The sequence below is a fragment of the Magallana gigas genome, chromosome 10 (genome assembly GCF_963853765.1).
Source record: "Magallana gigas chromosome 10, xbMagGiga1.1, whole genome shotgun sequence".
In the NCBI taxonomy this organism is placed as follows: Eukaryota; Metazoa; Mollusca; class Bivalvia; order Ostreida; family Ostreidae; genus Magallana; species Magallana gigas.
Genome location: NC_088862.1, coordinates 27,447,664 through 27,463,671, shown reverse-complemented (window position 1 = coordinate 27,463,671; position 16,008 = coordinate 27,447,664). Strand labels below are relative to the sequence as shown.

General features: G+C 30.7%; 1 protein-coding gene across 5 annotated transcripts; it reads right to left on the bottom strand.

Annotated features, from left to right (window-relative positions):
- Positions 1–1,872: 1,872 nt before the first annotated feature.
- Positions 1,873–15,246, bottom strand: LOC117683666 (protein draper-like). 5 transcript variants are annotated; one of them, XM_066073969.1, is made up of 8 exons: positions 15,124–15,246; positions 14,979–15,040; positions 14,727–14,880; positions 14,573–14,637; positions 14,381–14,493; positions 5,927–5,957; positions 4,103–4,123; positions 1,873–2,280 (listed from the first exon to the last, which is right to left on the bottom strand). In XM_066073969.1, exons 1-8 carry the CDS (start codon positions 15,204–15,206, stop codon positions 2,072–2,074), a joined length of 738 nt encoding a protein of 245 aa, XP_065930041.1. In that variant the 5' UTR covers positions 15,207–15,246; the 3' UTR covers positions 1,873–2,071. The 5 variants fall into 5 exon arrangements, with proteins under 5 accessions (XP_065930041.1, XP_065930044.1, XP_065930040.1 ...); XM_066073972.1 differs by lacking the exon at positions 4,103–4,123; XM_066073968.1 differs by lacking the exons at positions 14,381–14,493; positions 14,573–14,637; positions 14,727–14,880; positions 14,979–15,040; positions 15,124–15,246 and adding exons at positions 6,150–6,214; positions 6,481–6,634; positions 6,733–6,794; positions 6,875–7,321 and having other exon boundaries at positions 5,927–6,070.
- Positions 15,247–16,008: the final 762 nt, after the last annotated feature.

Below are 16,008 nucleotides of genomic sequence, written 5' to 3'. Positions count from 1 at the left end.
CACGCACGATTCTGATACACGAACGATCATGCACGATACACGAACGATCACGCACGATACACGGACGATCACTAACTTACTGAATTTTCACGATACACGAACAAAAACGATAAAACACGCAACCAAACGACCCTACACCATTAAACACGCAAAATCAAAATTAATTTTTAAGATTAGAATAAAGAAAACGTATTGCTTTAATTTGAATTGCTTGGTGTTTGTAGTTTATTGAAAAGCGGCATCTACAGTAGCAATGCACTGTTTTATATTTTACGAGTAAATAATTTACACATCCATACAAGAGAAAAATATATGATTCATACACAAATTAATTTTTTGTCTCCATAACGAATAATAACTTAGGTGTAAATGAAATGAAGATAATGCGTTAACTACATACATACGTTACATACGAGTTGACTGTTTATGTAATGTAAATTTATTTCAAACAAATGTTTACACAATGTACCAGATAGGAATGCGTATCGTATTCTCATTTAAAAGAAACACGTTTTAGTTTAGTTTAAAACGGGGAGTGGGTAAGCTTGACCGCTTTCATTCAACGTGTCGCTCTTGCTAACATGATTAAAATTATGTGTCAAGACACAATGGATGCTTGATATAGGCTGACTATAACATTGTGCAAAACTAATTCGACCGAACAAAGGATTGAATGAGCTGTGGACATACTTGATAAATGACGGAAGAGAGAATGAATGTTAACAACTGTCAATGTTCTTCTATAAAAAAAAGTTTAAAATTCACATTGTTTTACAAAAACTGCTTGTCGTTGTTTTAAGAATAAATCCTGACATTCCGTAAAAAAAGTTACAAAACGAAAAAACCGCACGATCACGTACGAACACGCACGTTAAAAAACGCAAACTATTTTTCCTGATACACGCACGATCCCGCACGTTACACGAACGATCACCCACGTTACAAGACCTATATAACACGATTGGCTTGTCAACAATTACGTTGTTACCACTGTACATGTATTAATTATTTCGTAGAAAATGGTGAAAATCACAACATTTTCTTCACAAGTTCATATCATGTGGCATTCGGGACCATGTGTAGGAAAAGGACACTTGTTGACATAGTTTATCCCAGTATATCCCATTTTGCAGGCTTAATTAACAACTATATGCTGCATATATTACGGAAGAATTGTTTTGAAATAGCAAAGTTCGCTTACTTTTTGAAAACAATTGAAAACAAAATATTATAATTTCTGGTTAATTTCCTTGTTCCTAGAGAGCGTAGAATTGTTTGATGTAATAAAGTGAAATTAATATATAAATATACAATTTTGTTTTAACTATTTGCTTTGTTATTTTTCAAAGCATGTATCAGTTTTTTTTTTACAGGTTTCCTTTATTCACCGGAGCGGATCTATTAGTGAATGTTTCAACAACACAAAATTAAGATAGAAATTGGTTTTTACATTAATGAAATTATTTAATGAATTTGTTTTCTATCAATTTAAATCATACAATGTAAGAAAATAATATAGACTTATAGGAAAAACTATGTATTTTAACGGGCAAAATTAATTAACAATGTCATTAAAGTTGTTTCCGTATTAGAACTCAACAATAATATTATGAAAATGTTTGTTAGAAGCAAACCTATCAACCTTCAAAATGAATAATTCAAACGATAAGCATGTATTGATACCATATAAACTTTTTAAACATTTATAAACAAAAACATTGTTAACTTAAATATGTTTTAAAAGAGTTTAAATTAATGCTGAAAAATGTAAAGATGTGTGATGTTATACCATGTTTTGTTGCATCGTTTTCGTCTCTTGGCACAAACTTGCTTGAACGGCATTTACCTAGGCATGCGATGAAAGAAGCATAATAACATTCGGTGTTTTTTTTTATTAATTCTTGTACAATAGACAGTAAAGTTGATTCATTTTTCCACCAATATCAATCTACTTTAAAAATATCAATAAAACAAGAATGTACAATTATCAGCAACAAGACGACGAAGGACAGAAGCGAAACAATGCTCAATACATATCCATTGTATAGCAAAAAAAATCGGAATATTGTCATTATTTGATGCTATAGTAAATGATGGACTCGTTCTCTTTATTGGTGTTTTCCAGTCGGTAGGTAACGAATATACCAATAACAATGAACAAAGCCACCGCTGCAAGAACACCAATTCCTATCATTAATGTTGACTGCTTCTTATCTGCCAAGACTTGTTGGTAAAATTCTCTGTCAACAACTTTTGTGAAGTTATCTGGCATCTGCATTTCTATAGAAAATACAAAAGAAACTATAGTCAACAATTAAATAAAGCTTGTTTCTGGCTATTGGATGATAATGAAATGCACCTAAACCTATATATTGAGACTTTTTTATAATCTATCAAATAAAGGAAAATGTGAGATAATTTTATTTTATATTTTACTTTTCAGATGTTTGAATACCATTATTTTTTTCCCTTTTGTGGGATTTTTTAAATGGTAGAATTTGTTTTTACAAACAAATATATTTGGTTTTAAAAATAATATAAAAATATGGTATTTATGATCATAATTTTGGAATGCAAGGATGGTGAGATAAAGCGGTAAATCAATATGTAATGTTGAGAACTCTTCTTCAAGTTAAGCCCAAGATAATCAATAAAAAAAGAAAGTCTGTGGATCGACATAATTAAACCGAATTATTAAAAACACGATTATTACCATCTGTTATTTTTACAATAATTATTTTATTTACGTAACATTTTGTAAAAAAAAAAAAAAAAGAAGAAGTAGCCATTAAATAACAACTGAAGTGATATAGATCTTTGAATCATTTTATACTAGTTAAATATTTTTGCTTCGCTAGAGAACAATAAAAGTGAAATCAATCAAAATCCACACGACTCATTACATTAAAATCGATCATTTTGCGCCTTTAATAGTTTTGATGAGTTATCTTTCCTTGATGGACAGAAGAAATATACCTGCGATATCTGATAATTACGATGGTCGATATGGGCCGGACAAAAAGTAACCACGAGGTGTGTTTGATTTGCCGGCAATTTTTAGATGCCGTCAAATCTTAAATGTAAACAAATTTTACCTACTGCTCAATTAAAGTACCAAAGGATATAAAGGTACAAAAAGACATGTTATCTTAATTGACAAAAGGGCTTGACAATAACATGGCAGTGCTTACATATCATCAGTTGTCAAGGGCATATTAATTAAAAGAGAATTTACCAGACATTTGAGAAATACTAATGATCAAGCTGTATTATACAAATATTGACTGGGGTTGAGGGCAACATTGATTACATTAGCCCCCGAGGGACGAAATATTGCCTGACGCGAAGCGGAGGGCAATATTTTCGTCCCAAGGGGGCTAATATAATCAATGTTGCCCGAAAACACAGTCAACATTTGTTTTTTTATATGAAAAAAAAAACAAACAAAAATTTAAGAAAGTAATTGAAAACAAATCGCCGTAATTTTCTCAGCTCAACAAAAAAATCACGAATTCCGTTTTGTGCAGAGTCCATTTCCAAAATATCGTCAGCATCAAATGGTCACTGGTGATATTCCGCCGACCGAAAGAATTAAAATACAGATGTTCTACCTGATTTTACTTCACAGTCATTCGCAAATCGTTATATTCGTTCTGATAGCAAACCGTCGCATTGCGCCTCCGTTGTTTACTTGCCTTGACTGACTGTCATATATAATGCCGTCACCTTGTTTTAGAGTCGCAAAGAGTTATTTACGTCATCATTTACGAATCCTCAAATCAGAGGCGATTATTAGAAACAGAGGGAATGTTCTCTAGATATTATTCCTAGCCGGTCAATATCCAAAAAATTATTGACCGGTCAATATTTTTCGGACGAACTAATATTACCGTTATTGACTATTTGTGTATAAAGAGTTATATAGTGAGAATATACTACTGAATATAACAATACAAAGTATTTTTTTTACATTTTAAAACCCATCTCGAAAAAAAGAGGTAACAAGCAATCAGAAATTGAACCAATTATGCAAGAAACTCTTTCTGTAAATAGAATAGATCCTTTCAAAACACAAGATAAGAAAAACAATAAAAGGCTGTACCTAATGGTTTGGTGACCAAATCTAATGTATAAAAGAGTTAAACGATATCAAATGTAAATAAGATATTCGTCTCATTGTCTTACCGTCGAAACTGGTAGATGCAACAATATTTAATTCAAGGAGGTTTATGTTCTTAAATGCTTCAGAGTTAGAAGATGAATATCATTTTATATTGAAATGCCCCTCCAATTGTAATTTAAGAGAACAATTCCTTAACAAGTTTTACTAGATCAAACCCACTTGTCATTAATTCAACTATTGTCAACACAAAATGTAAAAGATTTGTGCAATTTAGGTAATTATATTAAGAATGCTTTTGGTATCAGAAAACTCTGTGTTTAAACTTGCCTTTTTTCAAGTGGCCGTTTATATGTATATTGACATGTGCATATTAATTGTCAAGTACACGGATATGTCTATGAGCTGTACAACAATTGACCAACACTCTTTTTTATTTATGACATATAAGCAATTGACCAAATGCCTCATTAAGAGTGTCGGTTCCAATAAGTTTACTACATTCTATACGTTAGGGTGTCGTCGTTTTTTGTTTGTTTGTTTGTTTGATTTTTTTTTTTTTTTTTTTTTTTTTTTGGGGGGGGGGGTGTTTTTTGTTTTTAGAACAGTCAATTTGATTAACACTTTGAATTTAATCTGTGGAGTATTTTTATTTGATAATACATGCTAAAGGTTTCCATGATGAAAACAAATATCGAATCATTCATTTATTAGAGACAGAATACAGAAATACCTTTAAGAAGGAGTTGCATTCATTTTTTGGCAGTAAACTCTAAATTGTTTTTCCTTTTTTATATTAAGAAAATAATAAAACATTTTTCGATCAAGTTGATAACCGTTTATTTGTTTGAGTTTTAAAAACGTTTTTGCTCGTTATCTTTCATTGACACTCTTTCCCAGATTTCGATTATGTGACAAATATCTTACATCAATTGTTTGCCTTTCATATTTGTTTTTATACAAATAAAGTATACCACTGAGGGAGTTAGCAAGATTCCAGTTCCCCGAGAACAAGTCAATTTTCCAAGGCAAAGCCGAGGGAAATAGGCTTGCTTGAGGGGAACTAGAATCTTGCTGACTCCCTCAATGGTATACTTTAATTATGTTATTACATGTATATCGATACAAACATGAATGAGAAAAAAATTCAGTATGATTTTAATGTAACCAACAAGTAATAACAAAAAAATGAAACAACAATCTTCAATTATTAACAACCAATAAAGAAACTCAGTTCATTGACTTTCACAATTCTTATCATTTAAATAATTTGATTCAGTATCTGAGCACCCCAAACCCGGTACTCATCATTTTTTTGGCTGTCATTTTTTGCTACTAAAAACTCGTTCCTGGACAAGCTTATTTGATAATGAATATTCGTGATTTTATTCGGAATACTTCGTACTTTTACTTAGATTAGAGAAAACTGCAAATTGTTCCGAATAGGGGTGTATCAGTTTCTAACAATGACGCACCTCTTCGCATGAAATCACTCTGCTTTACAGGGAATCAGTCTGTTTAAGGCGATTTTCAGGGTGTCAGCTAAATATATCGAATAACTCTTACTTAGTAAAAAAAATAGTAAAGGTATAATAAAAATTTAAAAACAAAACGAATATATTCGTTTATCTTTAAAAGAAGAATCTTTACTCCGTCCTCGCATTTTAGATAGTATACCTGTTTAATGTATATTTATGATGTGTACTGACAGCGTTCTTATAATGTGCCTTCTTTGTTTTTGTTCTTATTTTAAGTTGATAAAGTTTTAGCTACAACATTGTTATGGGTTGTTCAAAAAAAGCATACCAAATCTTGTTGAGTGGCCATAACACCCATCCTCAGGACTGCACTTTGTCTGTGTACAGGTGCATATTGATTGACAGTCCTGACCATATGAAGGGAAACGACAAACATCCTCACAGTTTTGTCCAGTGTATCCGTTGTTACAACCTGAAGTAATATAAGTTAAGAGATTGTATGTTTTTTGAAATGTACTATGATATAGTAAAAATATTGTAAGTTTACTTACGTATGCATTTTCTTTCCTCATTATTCCACTTGAATCCATTACAACAGATTATAGACCCTGTTTGTCTTTATCAAAATAAAGAGAAAGAAGTATTGTTTCAAGCAAAATTCATCAAACATTATGCATGTACAGTAAAACTCGTTTAGTACGAACACGGATATTGCGAATTCACGGATATAGCAAAGTCATCTTGGATCCCCAGCTATGTAAATTCAATGAATTTCTTATACGGTTATAACGAATTACGGATATAGCGAAGTTATTTCTTACGTCCCAGTGACTTTGTTATAACCGAGTTTTGCTGTATGTAATGTAAAAGCAATTTACATACCCACCACAGATGTTACCAGTAATATCCAATGTACATCCTGCGACATGCCAACAGTCCCTTTTTGAGCAATTGCATGTTAACTGACAGTCTTTTCCATACGAAGGGTAAACACATTTCTTGTCGCAGTTTGTTCCAAAGAAACCCACCTTACAGGCTAAATCAATGGAATATACAGACGAAATTCAATATATTTCTAAACCGCTTTGTTAGTAAGAAAGGTCCACAGTTTTATTTCGTAGCTACAAAACTTACGTATACAGCTCATTTGTGTTTTGTCCCAGTGGAACCCGGAACAGCAAGATGTTCCGTTTACACTGAAACGATAATAGATATTTATATTGCAATCAAAACCGAGAAATCCTAACACACTTTATCAAGTCTTTATATTTCTTACCTCCCACAAAGTGTCGAATATAAATCTCCGAAATTAAAAAGGTATATCACAATCAAAAAGAATAAAACATCTGTGTTATTCATGTTTGTTTGTTGAAATTGAAAATTCCGTTCAAAGTTTAGAAATTATACAGGAAAGTATTTTGTTTATTACAATTGTTCCTTCCTTGTTCCTGCAAATCAGGAATCAATTGAATAATTTTCGTTTTTGGTTTGATATTAAGTAGAACTCCTCAATGTTTACTAGAATAAATTGGTCCTTTTAGATAATTACACATCAATTGAAAATCCTACAAATTGCTAAAACTTTTTTGAAAATGAAAACTGTTTTATGAATTGCAATGACACCACATACATGTAGATACCAAGTATTAAAATGTCACTGACGTTTTTCATGAATATTCCATTTAGAATCACCTGTATCAGTTTTCAATTTACCAAAAAAAAATGATAATCATGCTAAGAGATAAAAAGAGGAAAACGAATTGTTTTATTGATTTCGTTTTTTTTCAATATGTCTCATAATGAATGTTTCTAAACCAGCTGTTTGTATATGATGAAAAGCATTTGTTAAGCATCCATGTGTTAAGTCAACAACCCAGATGTTGTTCGTTCAAACCCATTTATCTCCCTCTTATTGGTCACCGGACGCAGTATGTTGTGTTCTTATGAAAGACACTTTATCCGTATAGTCTCCGTCCAGCAGGTTGTTTTTGCTAATGGCTTATAGGGGGGGGGGTTATCCAAATAGTGACATGTATCGATAGTGCAGTTACATGTCGACTGACAATCTAATCCATATTGTGGAAACTTAAATTGTATTGTACATTTTATTCCAGTGAGGCCTTTTCCACAACCTAAAAAAAGACGGGGTTATATAGTATGACATTAATTAAAATGTAAAAACTGACAAAACTTGTATTCCATACTTACTTATACACTTTCCTTGTGTGTCATTCCATCGATAACCAATACAACATGTAGTTCCATTGATGCTTCAAAACAAACAGTATACATTAATGATCATCGAAATCTATGATATCGGTGACTAGTCATTTGTATATTTTCATAATGTATCTCCATGATAATGATTACGGCTAAAAACATAATGTAAAGAGAGCAGCGACAATTAACGTACTATTTTGACCATAAATGATTAAATTTGTTGTTGTAACAGGCCTTCTGATTGGCTAAAAAATATGTTTTGCCTAATATTGAATGTTTACTATGTCACATAAGACTAATGTCAAAAAGGTATCAATCCGTCTGACGTTACATTTGAATTGTGTACAAATTGTTGCCCTTTCATAGGCCAAAATGACTGTTTATATTTACAATTACAATGTAATAGCACCTAATAAATTTTAAGCAATGAATTATAAAACGGTTTGGAACAGTTTACGCTTTTGTGGGTTTTTGTTAAAAGATGCAAAATGTCCCAATCTTCTTTTTTTTGTGTACAAAACTAATAAACATTGAATCCAGTCCTTAAAACCGTTATTTGTGTATATCTTTAAGTACTCAATGATAAATTAGACAAGATAAAATATTACCTTCCACAAATCCCTGTGACAGAGGCCTGGCCTATCTGAATGTCCAGGAAGCAAATCGTTAACAGAATTAACAATTTATTTATTTTACCACGTTTATTGTATTTGTACATGTCACTCTAACATATCATACTGAAACAGATTCTTTTAATTTAGGTGTTACACCATCAAAATGCTCGGATGTTTCCTTCTTTCTTTTCAATTTTACAACACATACTAAGGTTTATTTTCTATGAAAAAAATGAATGAAAGTATGCTATGTTTTAATAGTAGGGCATGGGGTATTTTAAAATAGTAGCATCGTCTAATCTGTTTACCTTTATTCCAGATCGGCATTCGATAGCTATAAAATCACTTTAATTAAATCATTGACATGTGTACAAAATTTTAAGTGATTTTTTCCCCATTAGATACACAGTACATCTTTTTGGTTCTTTTTTTAAATTTAACGATTAATGATATTTTCCATTGTAACAATTCCAAGTATAAAGATGTTAGATTTGTAAAGTGTATTTTATTTATTTATTTATTCATTTCCGTTTTTCTTGTAACCGATTATAAACGTTTTGTTACTTATTTCCTCTGAGTTTAATGTAAATTTAAGTTAAATACTTAACTTAAATACTTGCATGCTTTCAAAAACAAAATGTTAACATTGAGTATGTTTCCTCAATTATATCAAACATCTTTTTTACGTACCGCAATTACTATATCTCTTAAATTGGACTTAAATTTGTTTCAATTTAAATTTATGAACCGATTTCATTAATTGACAAACATAATGGCATGGCACACATTCCTTCAAATGATATAAACATTTCATATTTTATACCAAAGACAACGGAGATAACATTATATAATTAGATTAACGATCGCCTATGTAGTTTTGTTGTTGAATTTTCGTTTATTCCCACGTGAAATGATTTAAATTACAACGCCGCCGTCTGTTAAATGCTAGGTTAAGTGTCTACATCAGATTGGATGTTTTAGCCTCTTTAAAGTTCAAATCATTTTTTAATGCAGTGATTACTTTCTAATTTCTACTTTCTAAATTCAAATAGTTTTTTTCTTTTTTTAACAAAAGTATGTGTATTAAGAGCACATTTCAAATCAGCTTATTTCTTTATAGAAAGCCAAAAAAATATGCAAAAAATAGTGTTTAATATCCACTCTGCTTTATAGTATTTACCATGTATTTTTACCAATATAAACTGTATTTTTCGGTATTTAACTAAAACATGATTGTCTCAGTTCTAAATCCCCACATCCAATCGTCATCTTTAATGACTGGCTGTTAGTCTTCATTTCATCTTCAAGGCTGCCTCTAGACATTAATCTATACGTAAAACTGTAGTTTTTTTTTCTAAAAAGTTATTAAATGCAAGACAAAATGTTTTTCTATCTTTTTATCTTTTTTTCTTCACAAAAGTATGTTTCATTTATATGGTCTATCAAAAAACTTATAAAGCACACTGTTATCGAAAAAACTGTAATATTCATTCAGGTATGTAATTCTTCTATCTTTTACAAAATTCGTAGTCTCACTCTTTGCTGTTAGAAAAATGTTGTTTTTATTTTATGATAGCTTATTATTTCCGTCCTCTCTTTCATATTGAAAAATATGTACTGAAATCTACGATCTAAACAGAGAAAGTGAGATGTAATATTTAAGAAATGATCTCAAAGTCTACCCAAGTTATACGATTATATCCTGGGTTGGGGCAATTGACGCTTTATAATCCGCGAAGCAGATTTAAAAAAGCGTAAATTGCTCCAACCCAGGTTATACGATTATAACTTGGGTAGATATTAGAGGGGAAGGAAACTAAAAATGTGTTGTACGATAAATCAATTAATTATCATCTACTATAATTGTAAATCGTATTTATTTTCATTAAAAACCCCGGAACAATGAATTAATTAAGAAAATCGATCGCTTAATTTAAATTTCCCGCCGCCATGGGGGATGCCATTGAACTTTAATCTATGACGTCACACCATCTATTCCGGTTTGTCTTATCAACCTAACATCAGTATTAGTAAATCATGATATTCGCTCTGAATGACAAGTTGTGGAAAATTTGAAACAATATTAATTTGAGACCGTTCTTTTACCTTTGCAAACTACAAACTCATAAACGTCAAATGGAGCATGTTCGTTGAAATCTAAAAGCGGAGGTTAGTGTCGGAGAAATATTCGCGTAAATGTGGAAATTGTCAACAGATGCCAAGTATCATAGAAAATGTCTGCCGTCGTTATTTCGACATGGTAATTCCGATTTCAAAGAATGAATTTTAAACATCCCGATTACAATTAAAACATTTAATCAGTTAGCGAAGAACTTGACTTGGAATAACAAACTTAATAGAGGTCGTTTTCAACTTTGAATGATAGCAGATTATAAATTAACAGCTGTCATTTACTTCAATTTATGCATACAATGATACATGTATTTATTCTTTAGATTGACGTGAGAACTCAAACATTATCGATTTTGGTTAGTCGATTATTTGAGTAACAGAAAGGCAGAAACCAGCGTTAATTATATTCAGAGCACTGTGTACATTCATTTGTTTATGTAAACTCAACCGGAATAGATGGTGTGACGTCAAAATAATTATTTTTTTTTGTTTTTAATACAAGAGATTTCTACACCATGTCAGCCTCCAGTAAATACGATTTCTCCAACTTCAAATGTTCATTAAAGCTTAATTACGTATTTTATTTCCAAAACAGCATGACCACATGTTATAATTTACACCACTTTATTAAAATAAATGAATTATGTGTTTGACTTTCCTTCCCCTTTGAGTTCATTCCTTATACTTTAATTTTCTGCATTTTGCTGTACAAATAATATTTGTTTTACTTTCAAAAATGTTATTAATCTGTTCAAAATTCAAATGTAACACCAAGTGGATTAGTACGTTTTGACGGTGGTGCATTGTGACGTGTCTTGTGACGTGCAAACCAGGTTATACAAAATTAATTAATTTTTTTCTATCCAATTAAATGTCGCGTGACAACCAGAATTAAATTATAGTTATATAATTAGAACAGGTGTATTTTCTATTTTTAATGATAACTTTGTCTAGTCTATTTTTTTTTTAGTCAAATCATAACTGTGTTTAGTCTTTGAGTAGAATTTTGATTAATTTTAAAAAGAATCATCGAGTAAAAAAGTAGTTTACGGAACAATCTTAAATCTAATAATTGTTAATCCTAAAGACAACACTTTAAAAAGGAGGACACAAAAATTGCGGAGTACGACATATGACATTCCTAGAGGGGCTGGGTGTACTAAGTGGATGGCATGTGAGTACTATTGGTACAGTGTTTGTATTAAAAACCAGATAATCTGGGTTCCAATTTATCTCAGCAAACAGAATATTCGTTTCTGTTACAAAACATGAATATTGCTTGAGGTGCACTCTGATGTGTGTAGTAGCTGCTGCGAACTTAAATTTTAAACCCACTAATAGTATAAAATCGTCTTATTTTAAATATTTCAAAAACACATAAATTTTTGAAACCTATTTTGATACACAAGTACCAAAATGCAGCTGTTTCTGATAATATTATTAAGTGTTTCATTTTATCAGATCATGATGTATGCATTTTGGGTACATAAATGAGCACTCCATGATTATTATCTTGGATTATGGCTGCATAATAAAAATTGTCTGCTTTATCACTGTCAAGATCGAGAAGAATGATTCCTGGTTTTGCATATTCCCATGTTAAATTTTAATGGGATGTTAAATGACATGCAATAAACTGTAATCAGATTTACTTACATTGAGCTGAATGGTCATGCACAATGTATACATTTGTAAATATTAATCAGTAGCGTTTGTATCCTTTTACTAGTACGTTGCATATTGATTTTCAAAATGTAGTTGTTAAGTGTGACAAGATTTCTAATGAATATCAATGCGATTTTAACATTATTTTTCAATTTATTACAATAAAATAGTTCAGCTAAGATTTGGATAAAAGCCTGAATGACATCTTAAATAAAAAAGTCATTTGAGGCAGACGTGTAACACATTTTAGAAAATAAAATTGAGATTTTTAAAAAGATATTAATTATACAGGCTTTTGTAAATAAAAGAAAAATTGTCACAGAAGGGAAATAACACTATGCGGATTTTTCGTTTCAGATCAGATCAATGATTTATTTCTAAAATAACGAAATGTAATTTTCATTTTTTCATCCACAGACGCATTTACTCATAGGTAATACGAACATTTGTGTTGAAACAACTTTGCAAACATTCTTTGTGAATTTTTATATAAGAAATGAAATATATTTAGTAATGAGGTCAAATGTGCAGAACATATTAACATTTTGCACGATTAGAAAGGAATAGTTGTGCACAAATATCGTAATGAATAAGCTAACGAAACTATTAAAAAGGGTAGTTTTAAGCCCACAAATGCATTTTATTTGAATTGTTTGATATTTTGTCGCAATTTATTTGATAAAATAACGTAACGAGTGTGTCGTCTTTACACCCAATATAAAGAAATATGTGCCCAAAACAGGATTTATGCAAGACGAAAGTTTATACAAACAACAGCATTTATTTAGGTATTATTCAGATAAATAAATGTTTGAAACAGTAAAGATCGAGTTTCTGCACCATTCTTTCTATAGAATACATTAATTCATAATGATAATCAAATCTAAAAACTAATAGAGATTTAAATGAAGTGTGTTGAAAAAAGCGCATCTTTAATCAACGATGTTTGCAAGATATGCAGCGAAATCATAGTTATGTGCCGAGCGCTAAATAAATGTTAACTCCAGGTGTCTCTCCACGAAAAAGTATACACTTTTTAATTTTTATATAAATATTTTTCGGGATGTAACGGTACAATATTTAAATGAATCATGAAACATGCACACAATACATTTGTGTATAAATCAAAACCAGAATTATAACCACCTTCTGAGTTGATGACCTTACTGTTAAACCGTTCTGTTGTGGTGTCGACGCTCGTGTAGTTGTGGCTTCTTGATGAAGCTAAAATGTCCAGAAATCAAAATTCATAATCTAAACAAGTTTAGACTTAGCGAAATAAGTTGCATAACATAGCAAAAACCTTGGATAGATTGATTAAATGGTACACGTATGGCATTACGGATTTCGATTTTGCTTCAACCACTCATATTCAACAAAACAATGGTTCAGATGTAAAGTTGTCCTAAACAGTGTATTCTTTACCTATTTTATTATATCGATACAAACATGAATGAGAAAAAAATTCAGTATGATTTTAATGTAACTAACAAGTAATAACAAAAAATGAAACCCGTTTAACAACAATCTTCAATTAGTAACAACCAATAAAGAAACTCAGTTCATTGACATTCACAATTCTTATCATTTAATTAATTTGATTCAGTATCTGAGCACCCCAAACCTGGTACTCAACATTTTTTTGGCTGTCATTTGCTAAAAAAAAACTGGTTCCCGGACAAGCTTATTTGATAATGAATATTAGTGATTTAATTCGGAATACTTCGTACTTTTACTTAGATTAGAGAAAACTGCAAATTGTTCCGAATAGGGTTGTATCAGTTTATAACACTGATGCACCTCTTCGCAGGGAATCAGTCTGCTTTACAGGGAATCAGTCTTTCAGGGTGTAGGCTAGATATATCGAATAACTCTTAATTAGTAAAAAAAAAATAGTAAAGGTATAATTAAAAAAAAAACACGAATATATTCGTTCATCTTTAAAAGAATAATCTTTACTCCGTCCTCGCAATTCAGATAGTAGGCCTATACCTGTTTAATGTATATTTATTATGTGTAGTGACAGAGTTCTTATAATGTGCCTTCTTTGTTTTTGTTTTTGTTTAAGTTGAAAAAGTTTTGGCTACAACATTTCTATGGGTTGTTCAAAAAAGCATACCAAATCTTGTTGAGTGTCCAAAACACCCAACCACAGGATTGCACTTTGTCTGTGTACAGTTGCATATTGACTGACAGTCCTGGCCATATGAAGGGAAACGACAAACATCCTCACAGTTTTGTCCAGTGTATCCGTTGTCACAACCTGAAGTATTATAAATTGAGAGAATTTATGTTATTTGAAATGTAATATGATATAGAAAAAATAATGTATGTTTACTTACGTATGCATTTTCTGTCCTCATTATTCCACTTGAATCCATTACAACAGATTATAGCCCCTGTTTGTCTTTACCAAAATAAAGAGAAAGAAGTATTGATGCAAGCAAAATTCATCAAACATTATACATCTATGTAATGTAAAAGCAATTTACATACCCATCACAGATGTTACCAGTAATATCCAATGTACATCCTCCGACATGCCAACAGTCCCTTTTTGAGCAATTGCATACTAACTGACAGTCTTTTCCATACAAAGGGTAAACACATTTCTTGTCGCAGTTTGTTCCAAAGTAACCCACCTTACAGGCTTAATCAATGGAATGTACAGACGAAATTCAATAAATTTCTAAACTGGTTTGTTAGTAAGAAAGCTCCACAGTTTTATTTCGTAGCTACAAAACTTACGTATACAACTCATTTGTGTTTTGTCCCAATAAAACCCGGAACAGCAAGATGTTCCGTTTACACTGAAACGATAATAAATGTATATGTTGTTTATATTGCAATCATGAAATTCAAACACAATATATCAAGTCGCAATATATCGTACCTCCCGCAAAGTGTCGAATATATATCTCCGAAATTCCAAAGGTATATCAAAATCAAAAAGAATAAAACATCTGTGTTATTCATTTTTGTTTGTTAGAATTGAGAATTTCGTTAAAAGTTTAGAGATTATACAGGAAAGTATTTTGTTTTTTATAATCAATCCTTCCTTGTTCCTGAAAATCAGGAATCAATTGAATTAATATTTGTTTTTGGTTTGATATTAAGTAGAACTCCTCAATGTTTACTAGAATAACTTGTTCCTTTTAGATGATAACACATCAATTGAAAATCCTACAAATTGCTAAAACTCTTTTAAAAATGAAAACCATTTTATGAATTACAATGACACTACATAGATGCAAAGTATTAAGATTTCGTTGACAATTTTTATAATCATTCTATTTAGAATATTCTGTATCAGTTTTCAAATTCCTAACCATTTTAATTCAATTAAACAAAAAAAAAATGATAATTGAAGAAAACGAATTGTTTTACCTTTATTCTGCTGACATAAAGTTTATATGAGGTCAGTGATAAAAAAATTGAGATTTGTGTCTTTTATCCTTTTAAAGAATTTTTTTTTTAAAATGTTTAGTGTGTCATACGCTTTTTTAAAGGAAAAAGTGAGACATGCAAAATCAAGTTGACTTACAAATAAATTCCTTACATTTTAAAATTTACTGTACAGTCAAAAACATTATAGGGACCAATATCTGGATAATGTAGTCCGAATTTTCTCTACTTTGGTAAAAACCTAATTTTGTTTGAGCCTAATTCAATAATATACTTATAAATCGAATGTTTTGTGAAAACTTTTTTCGTGTTTAGACAAATTTTACCAATGGCATTGAACTTTTTAACAATCCGAATTTGAAAACCGAACCCA